Below are 19,614 nucleotides of genomic sequence, written 5' to 3'. Positions count from 1 at the left end.
CAAATTTTTGTATTTTTAGTAGAGACAAGGTTTCACCACGTTGGCCAGGCTGGTCTTGAACTTCTGACCTCGTGATCTGCCCACCTCAGCCTCCCAAAGTGCCGGGATTACAGGCGTGAGCCACTGCACCCGGTCTATTCTAGAACTTTTAAAGGGCTCGACCCAATCAGTGAGCCTTTAAATTCTAGAGCAGGGGTGTCCAATCTTTCCCTGGGCCACCTTGGAAGAAGAAGAACTGTCTCGAGCCACACATAAAATACCAACAATAGCTGATGAGTTTAAAAAAAAAAATCACAAACATCTCATATGTTTTAAGAAAGTTTACGAATTTGTGTTGGGCTGTCCTGGGCTGCATGTAATATGTGGGCCATGGATTGGACAAGCTTGTTCTAGAATCAGAGATGTTCCCTTGCTGGCTTTGAGAGGAGGGGCCTGTGGAAAGAACTTCAGGCACTCCTAGGGGCTGAGAGTGGCTTCCAGCTGAAAGCCAGCAAGAAAGAAGGGACCTCTGAATTCTGCTAACGCTCACGTGAGCTTGGAAGGGAACTGAGTTTCAGATGAGACTGCAGTCCCTTGGTTTCAGTTTGTGAGACCCTGGACAGAGCATCCAGCTAAGTCACGCCCAGACTCCTGAACCATGAAAACTATGAGATGGGTTTTTTGTGTGTGGTTTTTTTGTTTGTTTGTTTGTTTGACAGGGCCTTGCTCTGCTGCCCAGGCTGGAGTGCAGTGTTGTAATCTCAGCTCACTGCAGCCTCGAACTCCTGGGTTCATGTGATCCTCTAATTTAAACTCCCAAGTAGCTGGGAGTACAGGCATGCATCACTGAGCCTGGCTAATTTTTTTTTTTGGTAGAGACAGGGTCTCACTATGTTGCCTAGGCTGGTCTTGCATCCCCGGCCTCAAGTGATCCTCCCTCCTTGGCCTCCTATGTAGCTAGGACTCTAGCTATGAGGCACTGCGTCCAGCTAATTTGTTTTTTGTTTTTTGTAGAGATGGGCTCTCGCTGTGTTGCCCAGGCTGGTCTTGAACTCCTGGGCTCAAGCCGTCCTCCCACCTCGGCCTCCCAAAGTGCTGAGATTACAGGGCTGAGCCGCTGTGCCTGGTCCTTTAAGATGGGTATTTCTTCAAGCCACTAAGTGTGTAGTAATGTGTTACTACAGTAGAAAACCAATACCAGTGTATCGTCGCTTTCTTATCAGCTGCAGCCTGTCCCCAGCTGGGTGACGCTGGGCTTCGACCGCAGTCATGGGCCCGGCAGCCAGGAGAGGAGGTGAGGGCCGCTGCAGAGGGGCACCTGTGGCCTTGTTGGGAGCGGCTTCCGCAGCCTCTTCCAGTAGCAGAAGCGCTGGCCTTCCTATGGAGAGGCAGCCACCCTATGCACCCTGGAGAGTTTGGGCTGGAGAGCAGAGCCAGGGGCATCCGTTCAGATGGCTCCGTTTTCCGGATGCCAGGTTTTCCTTCCCACGCCGCTGCCCTTGGCCTAAGCGATCTGCCAGGGCTGAGTCTTCAGGCTCTGGAGCCCTGCAAATTCCTGTTAGGTCTCTGGCCTGCCTGCACTGTGTCTGCCCTTCTGCTACACATAAGAGCCTTTTTTTTTTTTTTAACTAATACACAATAATTGTACATATTTATGGGGTACGTGTGATATTTTGATCCATGCATAAAATGTTTAATGATCAAATCGGGGTAACTGGGTATCCATCACCTCAAACATCTATCGCTTCTTTGTGTTGAGAACATACTAAATCTTCTAGTTATTTTGAAATATACAAAAAATACTGATAACTATAATCACCATATTGTGTAAACACTAGAACGTATTCCTTCCACTAAACTGTATTTTTTTATTTTCTTTTCCTAATATGAATCCTGCTCTGTTGCCCAGGCTGGAGTGCAGTGGCACAATCTTGGCTCACTGCAACCTCTACCTCCCAGGTCCAAGCAATTCTCCTGCCTCAGTCTCCCAAGTAGCTGGGATTACAGGCGCACACCACCATGCCTGGCTAATTTTGTATTTTTAGTAGAGATGGGTTTTTGCCATGTTGGCCAGGCTGTTCTTGAACTCCTGACCTCAGGTGATCCACCCGCCTCAGCCTCCCAAAGTGCTGGGATTACAGGTGTGAGCCACCGTGCCTGGCTGAACTCATTTTTAAAAAGGGAAGGTCGGGCGCAGTGGCTCACCCCCGTAATCCCAGCACTTTGGGAGGCCGAGGCGGGCGGATCACGAGGTCGGGAGATCGAGACCATCCTGGCTAACACGGTGAAACCCCGTCTCTACTAAAAACACAAAAAATTAGCAGGGCGTGGTGGCGGGTGCCTGTAGTCCCAGCTGCTCTGGAGGCTGAGGCAGGAGAATGGCGTGAACCCAGGAGGCAGAGCTTGCAGTGAGCCGAGATCACGCCACTGCACTCCAGCCTGGGCGACAGAGCGAGACTCTGTCTCAGAAAATAATAATAATAATAATAATAATAATAAATAAATAAATAAAGGGAAAACCACACACTGTACGAGTCCTTTTGCAACCAGATATCTGACAAATGATTAGTATCAAGAATAAACACATGGGACAATTACAAATCAATTACAACCCAAAGAAGAAACAGACAATGGCAATTCACAGCAGAAACCAGAATGACCAATCACCACGTGAAAAGATGTGCAGTTTCTCAAGAAACCAGGGAGATGCAAGTTAAAATCACAACCATTTTGAAGAACGTTTGTAAAATCTGTGGGTGCCAAGGAACGGAGAGAATGCGCATCATCGACCCTCGCATACGCATAGAGGGTGATCCGACCACTGATCCAACCTCTGGAGGGCCATTTGGCAATATCTGGTGAAGCTGAAGAAATAAATAGCCTTAAGGCCCAGCAAGCCCACTTCGATTTAAATGCTCACAAGTTCTCACACTAGAACAAGCACACACATGCCAGAATGTCCACTGCATCATGGTTTATAAGAGTAAAAAGCAGGAAACTACCCCGATAGTTTATCCCGTGGAACACCATGCAGCAATCCAAATAAATAAACTAGAACTTCACGTATCAACATGAAAAACCAAATTGCTAATATTCAATCTTTATAAAAAGTAACTTAGTGCCGTGAAGCACATCTCAACAGGTTTCAAAAAATTCAAACAATGCAGAAAATGTGCTGAGACCACAATGCAATTAAGGTAAAAACCAGCAAGTAGGTATGGAGTTTCCTTTTGGGGTGATGAGAATGTTCTGGAACTAGATGGTGGCGATGGTTGCATAACATTATGAATGTCCTAAATGCCACTGAGTGTACACTTTAAAATGGTTAAAACTGTAAACTGCATCACAGTTTTTAAAAATCATTAACAAAAAATACCTCAGAAAACCCCATATTAATAAAATAATACTCTTTGGCCAGGCATGGTGACTCACACCTGTAATCCCAGCACTCTGGGAGGCCGAGGTGGGCAGATCACTTGAGCCCAAGAGTTTGAGACTAGCCTGGGCTGGTCACATCTTTAGTAGAGATGGTGAAACCCCATCTCTACTAAAAATACAAAAAAATAGCCAGGTGTGGTGGTGCCTGTAGTCCCATCTACTTGGGAGGCTGAGGTAGGAGGCTCACCTGAGCCTGGGAGGTCAAGGCTGTGGTGATCTGTGATTCTACCACTACACTCCAGCCCAAGCGAGAAGAGACCCTGTCTCAAAAAATAATAATACTCTTCTAAATAACTGATAAGTCAAAATAGCACAATGGGCCTCAGAAAACTGAGTAATAAGGAAAATATGACACTAAAATGTATGAGATGAAGCAAAAGCCACGCTTAGAAATGTATGACTTCAGGCCAGGTGTGGTGGCCCACGCCTGTAATCCCAGCACTTTGGGAGGCCAAGGCGGGCGGATCACCTGAGGTCAGGAGTTCGAGACCAGCCTGGCCAACATGGTGAAAGCCCATCTCTACTAAAAATACAAAAATTAGCCGGGCGTGGTGGCATGTGCCTGTAGTCCCAGCTACTCGGGAGGCTGAGACAGAAGAATCACTTGATCACTTGAAACCAGGATGTGGAGGCTGCAGTGAGCCGAGATTGTGCCACTGTACTCCAGCCTGGCAACAGAGCGAGACTCCGTCTCCAAAAAAAAAAAAAAAAAAAAAAAAAGAACCAAAGCATGGAGAACTTGTCCCAGAGGGCTAGAGGGCAGGAAACAGGTGGCCTCTCAGCTACATGCAATGCAGGCCCCTGGACCTTGAGGAGAGCTGACGTCACAGACACGGGGCCGGCTGGCGCAATCTGAGTGGAGTGTGCAGATGTGAAAGTTGACCAGGGTGGGAAACGGTCCCGTTGTTATGTAAGTGAACGTCCTTGTCCTTAGGAAACCTACACCGAGGAATTCGCATCCAAAGGGGCACGGGCTCTAGGACAGTTCGGGCTCCAGTGCCCCGGGGGCAGAGTCCACATTCAGTTCCAAGCCAGAAGGAGCTTCCACTAACGGGCAGCACCCCGTCAAAGCCAAGGGTTTGTGCCAACTCTCCCTCACTGAAGGGCAGACCCTGGACCCACGACGGCGCCTCGAAGCCCCCAAGTGCACAGACTGGCTCTTGGGTCGGGGCCTGGGTGGCTTCATCTGAAATGCAGGACCCCAGGCCTCCGAGGCTGCACTTCCTGGAAAGGCTCTTAGTGGCCACCTGAACGAGCCCTGGGCAGGTCTGAGAAGCAGAAACCCCTCCAGGGCTGCCACTCGGCCTGTGCTGACTCCAGCCCTCTGCCCTTCTGGGAGTGGTGTGGCTCCAGTCGGCTACCTTTGACCCTCCAGGGCCCAGACCCTTCTCAGTGGGTGGGGCAGGGGATCTGAGGGGCCTGAACTCCAGCCAAGACAGCCAGGTCCCCAGCCTGGGATGAATGCAGTTTGGGTTCCTCTTCCCCCATCACCTAGAGGAAGGGCCTAAAGACAACCTCAACCCCGCACTGCATCTGCGCCAGGAGCAGTGCTGCCTCGCTGGGCAGGGGCACAGCACCTCCAAACGCTCCCTCCCCACTGTCCCCGGGCTCATGGGGACAGGGAATCACAGGCCTTCATCTGCCCCCAAGTAGAAGGGCTCAAACGTGCTGCTTCTGGAAGCGTCCTGGGTCCCCCTCTGCTCTGGTACCTTTGGCTTGCACCTGAGCCCAGGACAGGGACAGGAGCAGATCAGGAGACCCCGAGAGAGTGTGAGCCAGGAGGCAAGACCCTGCGGCGCTTACCTGGAGCCAGGAGGAAAGCCCAGGGACCCAAACTTCTGCGGGCTGCACAGGACGCCGCTGACCTCGGGAGCCCGGCAGGACGCACTTCCCAGGAGCCACAGGTGTGCCTTGTTAGCAGGGAACACACTACCCGTGGGCCCTGCGCACACCTTGCCCGTGGAGTAAATCAGGACCTAAATTCGCTCAAGGAAGTGCACTCCTATTCCCCGGGGCACTAGACCAGGCCCAGGTCAGGGCAGGGTCAAGGGCAGAGCCGCCCTGCAGAGCAGCAGCTCCAGGCTGCATCCTTCGGCTGTGGGGCACCAGCGCCTGGCACAGAAATCCCACTTGGGAGGCTGAGGTGGGAGGATTACTTGAGCCCAGGAGTCCAAGAACAGCCTGGGCAACAAAGCAAGACCCCATCTCTACAAAAAATTTAAAAATTAGCTGGCCATGGTAGTGTGCACCTGTAGTCCCAGTTACCTGGGAGGCTGAGACGGGAGGATCACTTGAGCCTGGGAGGTTGAGGTTTTGATGAGCTGTGGTTGTGCCACTGCACTCCTGCCTGGGTGACAGAGTGAGATTCTGTCTCAAAAAAAAAAAAAAAAAAAAAATCCACCCGCAGCAGGGGCTCAGGGTTCCTGGGCGCCCCTTTGATGACAGCTCCTAAAGTCACCTGTCTCCCCCCCGCTTCCCTCCAGAGACCTCCCAGCAATGCCAGTTTGACTCTGCCCTGCCTGCCCGGTGGAGGGCTGTCCCCACCTCATTCGAAATCTTTCTTTGCTCACTGTTTTCTCTTCCAGCTGCTGAGATCGACACTGGCCCAAAGGGTTAAAAGCCTTGACCTTGGCTTCAGGCACCTTTGCCCAGAGCCAGCCCTGCAGGCACCAGGACCAGGGCAAGCCCCCGCAATGGCTGGCCAGGGCCGCCCCCGAGCGTGCTAGTGAGCACAATGGCTGCTTCTCAAGGTTCTGTGTTCTCCCACCTGGGGCTCGGGGCCTCCACAGCTTTGCTCCCCGACTCTGGCAATCTGCGGCATTCCTTCCTCCTGCCTGGAGGCTGGTCCTGCCTAGAGAACCCCTTCTAGCCCACTGGCCCTGCCTGGCCCACCCTCCCTGCCCAGGGGTCACTCCCTGAGGCCTGCAGGACCCAGTTCCTATTCCTGAACTGCCTCCTTGGCCAACCTGGCCTCTGCCGTAACTCAGAAGACCCCCAACACTCACAGGGTGAGACTGTCAGAGAGCGGAGCTCTGTGCAGAGACCACCATCCCTCCCCCGAGCACCCAGGAGAGGGCGAGGACACAGACTGGGGGACAGGTGTGTTTATTACCCACAGTCAGTCACACAGCGTGAATCACCACCCCTGCCTTCATCAGGCTTTACGAAGGGCTGAGGGGCCTCTGGGCCAGCTCCATGGCCCAGCCCCACTGCCTGCCCAACACCAGGACCCCAGGCCTCGTCATTCTGACCCCAGCCCTGCTCCTGACCTCTGACCTCACGGAAAAGACAGACCCCACCAAGGGCCTGTCCCACTGGGCCTTCATGCCGGGTCACCAGGGCCCCCGGGAGCACAACTGAGGTGTCCCTGAGTGTCACTCAGGCCCCCCCACAACCCCGCCCCCAGGAGGCCAGGGCCACTCAGATGAGGAACTTGAGGCACAGTGGTGAGGAGGCAGAAAGGCCCAGAGGTGGAGCTGCCAATGGTCGGAGGGCCTCATTCCCAAGTGATCTGATCTGGGTGGCAGCACTGAGCCCATCCGGGGGCCCCAGGGAGCCCCCGCCGGGCCTCCCAGTCTCTAGGTCGGGGTGGAGGCCCCCAGCTCCCGTGACTTCCCACAGTCCTGGAGCAGCCCGCCATGGGCTCAGCTCCGGTAGCTCCTGAGCAGGTGCCCAGCGATCACCAGCCGCTGGATTTCGCTGGTGCCCTCGTAGATCTCAGTGATGCGGGCATCGCGGTAGTGCCGCTCTGCTGGCATCTCTGTCACATAGCCCATGCCGCCCAGGATCTGGATGGCCTGAGATGAGAACAGGGGCTGAGGAGGGAGAAGACCCCGGCATGGGGAAAGCTGGAGAAGGGGCAGCTGGCCCCCTCAGGGCTCACCGTGGACGCTCACCTGGTGGCTGATGGCGGTCGCGGCCTCTGAGGCGGCCAGCTTGGCCATGGCTGCCTCCTAAACATGGGGGTACAGTCAGAGCCTTCCCTTGAGGGGACCCCCCGCACCCCCTGCTCACAGACCCTCAGCAGGGGAGGCCTGTGGAGCCTCCCCATGGGGCAGTAAACCCCAGGCCCACACCTCTGACCCACGGGGCCAAGGGGCAGAGACCCGCCCCAACCTCTCCCCATCCCTGGGTCCACCACATTCTGGGCCATGGCTCGGGGACCCCTGTGGGCACCTTGATGAAAGGCTTCTTGTTATCCTTCAGCATGGCAGCGCGCCAGGTCAGCAGCCGGGCACTCTCCAGGGCCAGGGCCATGTCTGCCAACTTGAACTGCAACAGCCCCACCCCGCACCACAGGTCAGCAGCTGCCCCTCCAGGGACAGAAGGGAGGGGGAGGAGGATGGAGAGCAGTCAGGAGGCCACACTCACCGCCCACTGTCTAGCCTCTTGGCCCAGCTCCTAAAGCTGCCACCATTACCTGAATGACCTGGAGCTTGGTGAGGGGCGCCCCGAAGGCCATGCGATTCTCAGCGTAGTTCACAGCACAATCGAGGGCGGTCTGGGCAATGCCCAGGGCCTGGGAGGCGATGCCGATGCGGCCCATGTCCAGGGTTTGCTGTGGGGACCGCCCTGGTCAGTGGCCCGCCAGCCAGGGCACAGGCCTGGCCTCAAGGTGCCACCCCCACTGCCGGGCTCACCATGGCTATCTTGAAGCCCATCCCCGGCTCCCCCAGGATGCTGTCCTTGGGGATGCGACAGTCCTCAAAGATGAGGTTGGCCGTGGATGAGCCCCGGATGCCCAGCTTGTCTTCTTTCTTCCCCAGCGTGAGCCCAGGCGTTGGCATGGGGACCAGGAAGGCACTGATGCCCTGAAAGGAGAGGCGGGCAGCTTTCTCAGAGCTGCCCCTCAGCCACACGCTCACACCAGCACACCCAACACCAACCTGGTCCCCTCCCCACCTCCCTCAGAAGCTCAGGCCCCGACACCCTCTGCCGGCTTCTGGGGAAGGTGCAGACTTCAGTGGCAGCCGGGGAGGGACAGGGACAGCCCACTTGACCCAGAGCAAAAATAGGTCCAGTCGGGCCAAGGAGAGAAGGCTCTAGAAAATGAAATGACTGCAGCCCAGGATCTGGCTGAACCCCTCTCTGGGGTGCCCACCTTGTTTTGCAGGGCTCTGTCCGTGCTGGCAAAGACCACGGCAGCCGAGGCCTCCCAGGCATTGGTGATCCAGGCTTTGGTGCCATTCAGGACCCATGAGTCGCCCTCAGCCCGGGCGGTGGTGGACGCTGCTCCTGCATCGCTCCCGTTCCCTGCCGACACAGACCCAGAGCTCAGCGCAGGCCCCACCCCACACAACCTAAGGGCACCAGCCTCACTCCCTCCACACCCCCTGCTGGTGGACACGAAACGCGACTCAGGCTCCAAAGATGAGGGTCCCAAAGCTCTCAGTGACGTGCCCAGAGGGCAAAGGGAGTGTGCAGGAGCTGGGCGTCTTAAACCAGGGGCCCCCGAAGGCAATCTTCCTCCCAGCACCGGGGTGGCAAGAGCGCACACCCCACCAACCTCATGGGGAGCCTCCCCTCTGGCCTCCGAAGCAGTGAGCAGTTGGCCCAGCACCTTCCTCTCTTCCCCCTCTGGGCCAGTCACCCTAAGAACAGGTGAGCGGACAGGGCAGGTACCTGGTTCGCTGAGGGCAAAGCAGCCAATTCTGTCACCACTGGTGAAAGGCGTGACCCACTTCTGCTTCTGCTCCTTGGAGCCAAACTTCAAGATGGGCCCCAGGTAGAGAGACTAGGGGGACAGCGGGGAGCGGTCGGAGGCCCCAGGCCCAGACGCATCCTGCCCACCTGCGGGCTGCACCTCAGGGCCTGTTCTCTCCAGGGCCTACCCAGTAGGACCAAGGCCTGTGACATCTCCAGAGAGATCGGGGCTGGGAGCCGAGGCCAGAGCCTGCCTGCTCACAGGAGCCTCCCTCCACCCGTGTGTCCCAGGGGCCTGGGAGGGGGCTCACATTGTTGACACTCATGATGACTCCAGTGGAGGCACAGCCGCGGCTGATCTCCTCCATGGCGATGGCGTAGGCCAGGTAATCAAGACCGGCACCGCCAAGCTCCTCGGGCACGTCCATGGCCAGAAGCCCGAGCCCGCCCATCTTCTTCACCTGGGCACAGGGAAGGATGGCATGCCATGGGCAGCTGCTGGGGGCGAGCCCACCCTCCCCAAGCCCAAACCCTCCTGCCCCCAAGGCAGTGCCTGCAGAAACTCAGGCCATGTGACCCCAGCCACCCACAAGGGATCCCCAAGTCCAGACGCTGAAGACCCAGTCCCACTGAGGTCTGTACGACGGCACTTCTCATTCAAGCTGTCCTGCCCCCGCCTCCACGCCCGCTCCCCGCTCCCCACTCCCCGCTCCGTCCACAGCCACGGCAGCGAGCAGGCAGAAGGCACAGGATGCTTTCAGGGAACTCAGAGGTACGGAGCAGGACAGTGTGAGCCACACTGACCTTCGTCCAGCCCCCTGTGCACATCCACACACACACAGCCGCCCCACCACAGGGCCTCTGCACATGCCGCCTCCTATCCATCAGCTGGTTATCGCCCCCCTCTCCTTCTGATCACAGCTCAGGCCTCGCTGCTTTGGGCTGCCATCCCCAGCCTCGCTGAGTCAAATCCTTCAGTTCCTCTCCTGCAGCACCTCTGTGGCTGGAATTTCTCAGGGATGAACGTGCTTCTCTGGATTAAGGTCTTTTGCCTTCACCACGAGGGCAGAGACTGTGTGCCCTTGCTCACTGCTACATGCCCAAGGCCAGTGAGAGAATGAATGAAGGATAAGAGCTTGGGATTCTGAATTCTGACTAATAATCATATTAAGAGTGGGCCAGGAGCAGCGATCACACCTGTAATCCCAGCACTTTGGGAGGCCAAGGTGAGGGGATTGCTTGAGGCCAGGAGTTCGAGACCAGTCTGGGCAACATAGCAAGACCCCGTCTCTACCAAAAACAAAATAATAATAATAGTATTATTACTCTCAGGTGAGTAACATGGGAAATGTGGGCCACAGAATCTACCTAACTTCAAAAAGGAACAAGTGAAACCACTTACCTCTGGGAGAGCAGGGACAGGGACGGGGACGGGGACAGGGACAGGGACGGGGACGGGGACAGGGAAGGGAATTGTTGCTTTTCACAAGCCCTTTTATACAATCTCATTCCTGCAACCATGTTATTTTATTTTATTTTATTTTATTTTATTTTATTTTATTTTATTTTATTTTATTTTTGTGACAGAGTCTTGCTCTGTTGCCCAGGCTGGAGTGCAGTAGTGCCATCTCGACTCACTGCAACCTCCGCCTCCCGGTTGAAGCGATTCTCCTGTCTCAGCCTTCCAAGTAGCTGATATTACAGGCGCCTGCCACCACGCCCGGCTAGTTTTTATATTTTTGGTAGAGACCGGGTTTCACCACGTTGGCCAGACTGGTCTCGAATTCCTGACCTCAGGTGATTCGCCCACCTCAGCCTCCTAAAGAATCCCAGCACTCTAGAAGGCCAAGATGGGCCGAGATGGGCGGATCATTTGAAGCCAGGAGTTCGAGACCAGCCTGGCCAACATGGTGAAACCATGTCTCTACCAAAAATATAAAAACTAGCTGGGCGTGGTGGCGGGTGCCTGTAATCCCACTCAGGAAGCTGAGGCAGGAGAATTGCTTGAACCTGGAAGGAAGAGGTTGCAGTGAGCCGAGATCGTGCCACTGCACTCCAGCCTGGGAGACAGAGTGAAACTCTGTCTCAAAAAAAAAAAAAAAAAAACTATTGTTTCTTTTTAGACACAGGATCTCACTATGTTGCCCAAGCTGGTGTCGAACTCCTGGCTCAAGTGATCCTCCTGCCTCAGCCTCCCCCATGCTGATTAGAGGCACGAGCACCACACCAAGCCTAGTTCTTACTTTGACAATAACGTATGGAAAACAGGGGGCACCTAGGAGCCTGCAGCACTTCTGTGACAATCTGTGTGTCCCTCTGTGAAATTGCTGATTTGATTCTTCCTTGAACTGTTCCCATGGGAAATCACTTGTAAGACTCTAAGCGTGGGCCGGAGCATCCTCTTCTCTGAGTCTCCCACACGTACTATATGTGGGGTATAAACGTGTGTGCTGAGAGGCCTGAGCTATGACCCCCGCAAGTGCACATCAAGCTCTGTGGCCCCCAGGCAGATGCTGCGCTGCAGTCAGAGGGCAGAGAAGCTGGGAAGGAGATGACCAGTGTGTGGAAGGCAGCATGACAGCAACCCCCCAAGATGTCCCCATCCCAATCCCAGGCCCCGTGAGTATGTTCCCTTCCGTGGCAATAGGGACTTTGCACACGTAAGTGAAGCATCTGGAGATGTGAGGGTTATTCTGGATGATCAGAGTCACCCAGTGTCATCACAGGGTCTTCGTAAGGCAAAGACAGACACAGACTCAGAGAAGGAGAGGTGGCGACGGAAGCAGACGCAGGAACTCTGGCGGGAAGGAATGCAGGCGGCCTCTAGAACTGGAAAAGACAGGAGCGGATTTCCCCAGAGCCTCCAGAGGGAACTCAGTCCTGCCGATGCCTTCATTTAGCCCTGTAGGACCCATACTGGATTCCTGACTGGGGTTGAGTAACTGGTGAATGGCATTTATCAAGTGGCTGCCATGGTTTTGTTTTGTTTTTTCCTTTTTTTTTTTTGGTAGAGATGGGGTCTTGCTATGTTGCCCAGGCTGGTCTTGAACTGTCAGAGAATATATCTGTATTGCTTTAAGCCACAGGGTTTAAGGTCATTTGTTACAGCAGCAATAGGAAAGTCATCCACAGTGACAAATGGGAACTCAGAGCTACCAGGGAGGTGTCATTTTGAGAATTACTAAAAAGAAGATCGTTCTGTGGCCACCACACACCTGGGGAGGGGGGTCCTGCTCAGAATAGGCACCATTTCAGCAGGCAGGAACCAACTAGGGAAGGGGAAGTCCAAGGGAGAGAGTGCCTTTCACTAGGAAGAGGACCTGGAGACACAGACCTGCGGCAGCACAAACGTGGCCTCTGAACAGAACACTTTTCTAGCCCACAATTCAGAGTACTTTGCCAGGTGCAGTGGCTCACGCTTGTATTCCCAGCACTTTGGTAGCTGAGGCGGGTGGATCACCTGAGGTCAGGAGTTTCAGACCAGCCTGGCCAACATGGTAAAACCCCATCTCTACTAAAAATACAAAAAATTAGCTGGGCGTGGTGGTGGATGCCTATAAGCCCAGCTACTCGGGAGGCTGAGGCAGAGGAATCACTTGAACCTGGGAGGCGGACGTTGCAGTGAGCTGAGATTGCACCACTGCACTCCAGCCTGGGCGACAGAGGGAGACTCTGTCTCAAAAAAAAAAAAAAGGCTGAGTGCAGTGGTTCACACCTGTAATCCCAGCACTTTGGGAGGCCAAGGCAGGCAGATCACGAGGTCACGAGTTCAAGACCAGCCTGGCCAACATGGTAAAACCCCGTCTCTACTAAAAATACAAAAATTAGCCAGGCGTGGTGGTGGGCACCTGTAATCCCAGCTGCTCGGGAGGCTGAGGCAGGAGAATTGTTTGAACCCAGGAGGCGGAGGTTGCAGCGAGCCGAGATCGTGCCACTGTACCCCAGCCTGGGCAACAGAGTGAGATTCCGTCTCAAAAAAAAAAAAAAAAAACCAACTATTTTATTAAGGAACGCCTCTGCTGCTGGACAATACTCTACCAAGTGCCAGAAATACGCAGGTCTCCAGCCACTCAGGAGGAGGATGAGGCAGGAGAATCACTTGAGCCCAGGCGTTCAAATCCAGCCTGGCCAACATGATGATACCCCTGCTTCTAAAAGAAAATTTTTTAATTAAAAAAAAGAGGGTGTAATCCCAGCACTTTGGGAGACGGAGGTAGGAGGATCACCTGAGTCAGGGCGTTTGAGACCAGCTTCACCAATATGGCGAGACCTCCATCTCCACAAAAAATTAATAAAAATAAAAATAAAAGAGCCAGGCATGGTGGTGCACACCTGTGGTCCCAGCTACTGCAGGAGGTGAGGCGTGAGGATCGCTTGAGCCCCGAGCCCGGGAGGTAGAGGCTGCAGTGAGCCGTGTTTGTGTCACTGCACTCCAGCCTGGGCGACAGTGAGGCCCTGTCTCAAAAAAACAAAAACAAAACAAAAATAAATATGCAGGTGTCCAAGACTCACGGTCAGGCCTAGGCATGAACCTCACCGAAAGCCTTTTTCTCTAGCTTACCAGCAAAACAGAATAAGGCTAAACTAGCTCAAGCCGCCTCACCCTCCAAGCACCTTCAGATCTCCCCGGCCACGGAGACACACCCTCCTTTTCACCCCGGAACTTGTTGGTATAAAATCTTGGAATAAATGGCGCATGAGCCAATCGCTCCATAACTCCATCTCATCCCCAGAAACACAGTGGGAACCCAAATTCCCGGAAACAGAGTAAAAGAATGAAACTCTCCTAGGTGCGTTCAGTTCCTCATACTCACCTAAAATGCTTAGTCACACGTCCTGACAGGTAGCAGAATGAGGATGACCCCATATTCCTCTTACAGATAAGGGAATTCACACAGAAAGGGTACGTGGCGTCAGTGGCCAGGTCTAGGCCACCAGGAGGCAAGACAGAACCCCAGCCTCCTCCTCTCTACACAGTGCCGCCTCCCTCTGGCTAATGCAACACTCTCAATGAGCTAGAATCAAGAGTTGTAGGAATTCACAATTCCCACACCCAAAGGACCTCACTAGCGTATACCATCGCCCTCAATTTTCCCCCAGCTCCTGTCCTCCCTCCTTTCTCACCATCAGCATTTTCTTTTACAGCATCTACCGGCTGGGCGCAGTGGCTCATGCCTGTAATCCCAGAACTTTGGGAGGCCCAGGCGGGTGGATAACGAAGTCAAGAGTTCGAGACCAGCCTGGCCAACATGGTGAAACCCCGTCTCTACTAAAAATACAAAAGTTAGCCGGGTGTGGTGGTGCCACCTGTAGTTCCAGCTACTCGGGAGGCTGAGGCAGGAAAATTGCTTGAATCCAGGAGGCAAAGGCTGCAGTGAGCCAAGATCGCACCACTGTACTCCAGCCTGGGGACAGAGTGAGACTCCATCACACACACACAAAAATATTTAAAAAATAAAGCATCTACCTCTGGCTGTGAAAGACATGGCAGTTCCACTCACTCCCACTCCGGTGTTGAGACAGCAAATTTCAAAAGAGAGGAGAGCTGCTCTGGGGCAGCGCATAAGAGCACAGCCTTCTCCGTCCCATCCCAGAGCCTGGACACAGTCACCTCACCCCATTTTATCAGTGGTGACAGGGGCTGTTTCCCAGGCTTTCTCACTCTGAAATTTATCTCTAGATTTCAGGCAACATACTGTGGCCAGCCACAGGAACATTCTAGAAAAAAAGTGGGGACAAAAGCAATAACCATGGTAATGTGCACTCGTTAAAGGGCCTCCTGAAAAAGAGACAGGGAGATCAGCACCAAGGGAAGGAAAAAGGGGTGGCAAGAGAGGGAAGAGACGAGACAGTCAAAAAGGAGAAACCCAAAATATAATTAAGCGGTGGCTCATGCCTGAAATCCCAGCACTTTGGGGGGCTGCGGCAGACAGGTGACCTGAGGTCAGGAGTTCAAGACCAGCCTGGCCAACATGGTGAAACCCCGTCTCTACTACAAATACAAAAATTAGCTGGGCGTGGTGGCGGCCACCTGTAGTCCCAGCTACCTGGGAGGCTGAGGCAGGAGAATCGCTTGAACCTGGGAGACAGAGGCTGCAGTGAGCCAAGATCGCACCACTGCACTCCAGCCTGGGGGACAGAGTGAGACTCCATCTCAAAAAAAAAAAAAAGAAAAAGAAAAAGAAAAGCAGCCAAGGGAGAAAAAACGGGTTCGGGTTTGTCCATTGTTTCTGACCTATGTAAATTGATGGTAATTAACTAACAGCAGCCAGGCCCCTGCCCCGGCCCCAATATTTTAGTATTTTCTACAGAGAGAGGCCTGACCTTCAGAGCTATCTTAAGGGGTGGCCTCCTAGAGCCCCCTGCAAGTGTCACTCTTGGTTCCTAGTGTCTGTGACCCAGCAACCCGGACCTGCACCCTGAGAAGAGGCAACAGCACTGACAAGGCTGAGAAACTGTAAGAAACCGTAAGACCCCTTTCCCAGCAGTGACAGACAAGGCAAGCCTGCAGCACCTGCTGCCTTCATATCTGGGAAACGGTTAGTGGGTCCCTCATATAAAAACAATGTTTTAAGTCCCTTTTAAAACTCATTTTTAAGGCCGGGTGCGGTGGCTCACACCTGTAATCCCAGCACTTTCGGAGGCCAAGGCGGGTGGACTGCCTGAGCTCAGGAGTTCGGGACCAGCCTGGGCAACACAGTGAAACCCCGTCTCTACTAAAATACATAAAATTAGCCAGGTGTGGTGGCGGGCGCCTGTAATCCCAGCTACTCGGGAGGCTGAGGCAGGAAAGAATTGCTTGAACTCAGGAGGCGGAGGCTGCAGCGAGCCGAGATCACGCCCCTGCACTCCAGCCTGGCGACAGAGCAAGACTGTCTCAAAAAATTTTTTTAAATAAAAAATAAATTAAAATTAAAATTAAAAAAAAAAACAGGCAAGGAGAAGAGGCTGGAGAGGTTTGACTTTTCACAAATTATTAATTAAACAACTATCTACTACTGAGTGGTTACACCAGGTGCTGGGCATCTTCAGGTCAGCGTGTACGGCAGTAACATCTTCAACGTGTAGCTGCAGACAGACTGAATGCAAATGGAAGAACACAGTGGCACGGGAGGGAGCGCGCTGATGGGAAACTCAGGGCAGAAAACAGTTCAAGCAGGCCGGGCACGGTGGCTCACGCCTGTAATCCCAGCACTTTGGGAAGCCAAGGCGGGTAGATCGCCTAAGGTCAGGAGTTCGAGACCAGCCCGGCCAACATGGAGAAACCCCATCTCTACTAAAAGTACAAAAACTAGCTGGGCGTGGTGGTGCCCGCCTGTAATCCCAGCTACTGGGGGCTGAGGCAGGAGAATCGCTTGAACCCAGGAGGCAGAGGGTGCAGTGAGCTGATATTGCGCCACTGCCCTCCAGCCTGGGCAACAGAGCGAGAGTCCATTTCAAAAAAAAGTAAGTAAATAAAAAAGAAAATAAGTCGAGCAGGCTGCCGCTGATGAGCGCCATGACCTTGGGTATGTTATTTAACTTGTTCACAAGTCTGAGTCCATGGGGTATATAATAATACTACCTTTGGCCGGGTGTGGTGTCTCACACCTGTAATCCCAGCACTTTGGGAGACCGAGGTGGGCAGATCACCTGAATTCAGGAGTTTGAGACCAGCCTGGCCAACATGATGAAACCCCGTCTTTACTAAAAATACAAAATTAGCGGGGCATAGCAGTGCACGCCTATAATCCCAGCTACTTGGGAGGCTGAGGCAGGAGAATCACTTGAATTCGGGAGGCGGAGGCTGCAGTGAGGCGAGGTCGCACATTGCACTCCAGCCTGAGCCACAAGAGTGAAACTCCGTCTCAAAAAAATAAATAAATAAGAACAGTACCTTCACCTCACAGGACTGTTGTGAGGAACAGATGAGATAACCCATCTCAAGAACAGTGCCTAGTGCATGCCAAGCACCCTAAAGGCACTATTTAGAATGAGCACAGTGGCTGGCACAGTAAGCAACTGACCATCCACCACATATTACTGTTGTCCCAGAAGTTAAGTCCTGGCTACTGGCCACAGGCTGGACAAGGGAAACTTCCAGAGCATTTTCTGGGTTCCAGGCCCTGCTTTGGGGTTCCTCTACCAGAGTCTGAGTGCCGCTGTCACTGCCACCATTCATCCAGGAGCAGAGGGGGCAGACCACCATCGTGGGCTGCTGAGGTTTCACTCTCACCTGAGCCGCTGGGAAGAGATGTTCCTTATCCACCTGGGCTGCAATGGGAAACAACTCCTTCTCGGCAAAGTCCCGGCATGTCTGGAGCAACATCTGGTGTGTCTCGGGCAGTTCCACAGACTGGTAGACAGTGTGTAACTGCCGCCAGGCCCTAGGATGGAGAGCTGCCAGCAAGGGCAGAAGTGAGTGGAAGGAGGAGGCAGGAGGTCTCCAAGAATCCTAGTGACCCACTAACTCACCAGGGAGGATTTTGCCCTCCAAGGGACATCTGGCAATGTCTGGAGCCAATTTTAGTTGTCACAACTAGAGCAGGGGAATGCTATTGGTACCCAGTGGATAGGGGTCCGGGATCCCTGCTGAACATCCTACAAGGCAGAGGACAGCCCCCACAACAAAGAACTGTCAGCCCAAAATGTCCATGATGGCTGCCACTGAAAACCCCATACTAACTGAATGCTTAGTATACTCACTAGGCATTTCCATACACTACGTCCTTCAGTCCTCAGTATAATACCAACAGTAATAAGATCTCAGCTCTGTGACCTTAGGCAAGGGTTTTAAACGTCACTGAGCCTCCGTTTCTATAACAAGTGGAGGAGAATAGTATTCCGCTCCTGGGAGTGCGAAAGAAAGACTAACTAGCGCTTAACACAGTTCTCAGTAGCGTTCCCCTTGTAATTCAGGCCAGGCAAAGGAAGCTGTGGCTATATGTGTCACGGCTGCTACAGCTGGAGACAGGTAAGATGGGAAAGGTACTGTATTAACTAGCAAGAACGAGCATTTGTGGAGCACCTGTTACACGCCAGGCACGAAGTGCTTTACATACCCTGTGATTTAATCCTCCCAACAACTCTGATTTTCTCTGTGGACATTTTACACATGGGCCAACTGAGGCTGAGGAGGGGCTGTCTTGCCCAAGGTCACAGATGCGGGTCTGGTTCAATCCCAGGCCTGGCTCCGGAAGAAGGGCGCACCCTGAACCTCTAGAGGAGGTGAAATGGAGGGAGGGAGATATGGATGCAGCCCTGGGAACTGGGCTGGCGGCTGGGGTCAATCGGGGGGTAGGGGTCTGCGCAGGAACCAGGGACGCCTGAAGGGCCGGCCTGGGTCGGCGCGAGGAGCAGCAGAACTGGGGCAAAGGCCGTGAGCGCTCCCAGAGGGGGGCTCCGCCTGCCAGCGGCTCGGACAGAGCCGGCCGCCAGGACCTCCGCCCGCTGGGCCAGGCGCGGGCCGCAGCTCCGCCGTGCGGATCCCCAGAGCACTCACCTCTGCGGACAGGGCCCGAGGCCCGGGCGAGCAGAGCGGCGGCCATGGGCGACAGACACAGTCCCAGGCTTCGCGACCTACCGCCGCGACCGCGCTGTTCCGTAGTGCTGGGGGGCGGGACCCGGGGCAGAGGCCACGCCCGTATGACCTCGGGGGCGGGGCCGAGGCGCGCTCACGGCCAGGGGGCGGGGCCTCCAGTGGTCCCTCCCAAGGCGATGAACCGACGCTCGACTGCACGCGCGGTGGGTCAGCCGGCTGTTCGTGCCCTCATTCGTTAATCAAAACGCTAACAAGAGAAAGCTAAGGATAGAGCTTCGCAGAAAGGCCAGAGAGGTCATTTTTAAAGCATAAATAAGATAGCGATCTTCGGCTTAAAACTTTGTTGGCTTTGTCGGCGGGCCCATCCCTCCTAAAATCCAATTCTACGGCTTAAAAAGCCAAGACCTGCCTTGTCTATCAGGGCCCATGCCCACCGTTCCCTGGTTATTGTTGCTCGGCTTTACGAGGCAGCTCTTCTCTAAGACCCTTAGCTGGTTCCTGACTCGGGGGCCTCTGTGATCACTGTTCCCTTTGTCTGGAATGCCCCCTCTTCGTTCAGGTCTCATGGATGCCTGCCCTGACCACACCAGGCCGTTTCTCCCCTACTGGCTATCTTGCCTTCTGTTTATTCAAGGAACTTTGCATCTGAAATTATCTGCTTCCCCCACTCGCTCCAAGAAGCTCAAGGACCTGTCTTGTGTTGGTGCTCAATATTTAGGCCCCTGGAGTTGGGCTGCAAGGAAAGCTTTCTTTTCCCCAGAGGCTGTGAAGGTGGGTGGAGCTGCTACCCCCTGTTCCACTTCAGTACTGACTGTCTCATTCCCGATTGGGGCAGAACCCAGCCACATATTTGACCCCCAGCATCCTCATCAGGACACCTTTGCCTCGCCCAAGAAACTATGCTGATTTTACTTGTCCCATAAGGATCTTCTCTTGTGCAAGTGTAATTCCGACTCCCATAGCCTCCTGGGCACCACCCACGCCCTCCCAGGCACCCATACATCCCTCCAACTGCCTTTCTTTCCCAACACTCA

General features: G+C 54.1%; 1 protein-coding gene across 8 annotated transcripts; it reads right to left on the bottom strand.

Annotated features, from left to right (window-relative positions):
- Positions 1–6,506: 6,506 nt before the first annotated feature.
- On the bottom strand, positions 6,507–18,704 carry ACADS (acyl-CoA dehydrogenase short chain). 8 transcript variants are annotated; one of them, XM_063614701.1, is made up of 11 exons: positions 18,542–18,673; positions 18,102–18,258; positions 17,276–17,439; positions 9,372–9,521; positions 9,040–9,151; positions 8,519–8,670; positions 8,058–8,228; positions 7,838–7,975; positions 7,594–7,689; positions 7,314–7,370; positions 6,507–7,205 (listed from the first exon to the last, which is right to left on the bottom strand). In XM_063614701.1, the coding sequence occupies exons 2-11, from the start codon at positions 18,154–18,156 to the stop codon at positions 7,062–7,064; spliced, it is 1,239 nt and encodes a 412-aa protein (XP_063470771.1). In that variant the 5' UTR covers positions 18,157–18,258; positions 18,542–18,673; the 3' UTR covers positions 6,507–7,061. The 8 variants fall into 8 exon arrangements, with proteins under 8 accessions (XP_063470771.1, XP_063470770.1, XP_055093750.1 ...); XM_063614700.1 differs by having other exon boundaries at positions 6,507–7,214; positions 18,542–18,672; XM_055237775.2 differs by lacking the exon at positions 18,102–18,258 and having other exon boundaries at positions 6,507–7,214; positions 18,542–18,704.
- Positions 18,705–19,614: the final 910 nt, after the last annotated feature.

This window comes from Symphalangus syndactylus, chromosome 13, assembly GCF_028878055.3.
Source record: "Symphalangus syndactylus isolate Jambi chromosome 13, NHGRI_mSymSyn1-v2.1_pri, whole genome shotgun sequence".
Lineage (NCBI taxonomy): Eukaryota > Metazoa > Chordata > Mammalia > Primates > Hylobatidae > Symphalangus > Symphalangus syndactylus.
The sequence above is the reverse complement of the archived record's forward strand: the minus strand, read 5'-3'. Positions and strand labels throughout refer to the sequence as shown.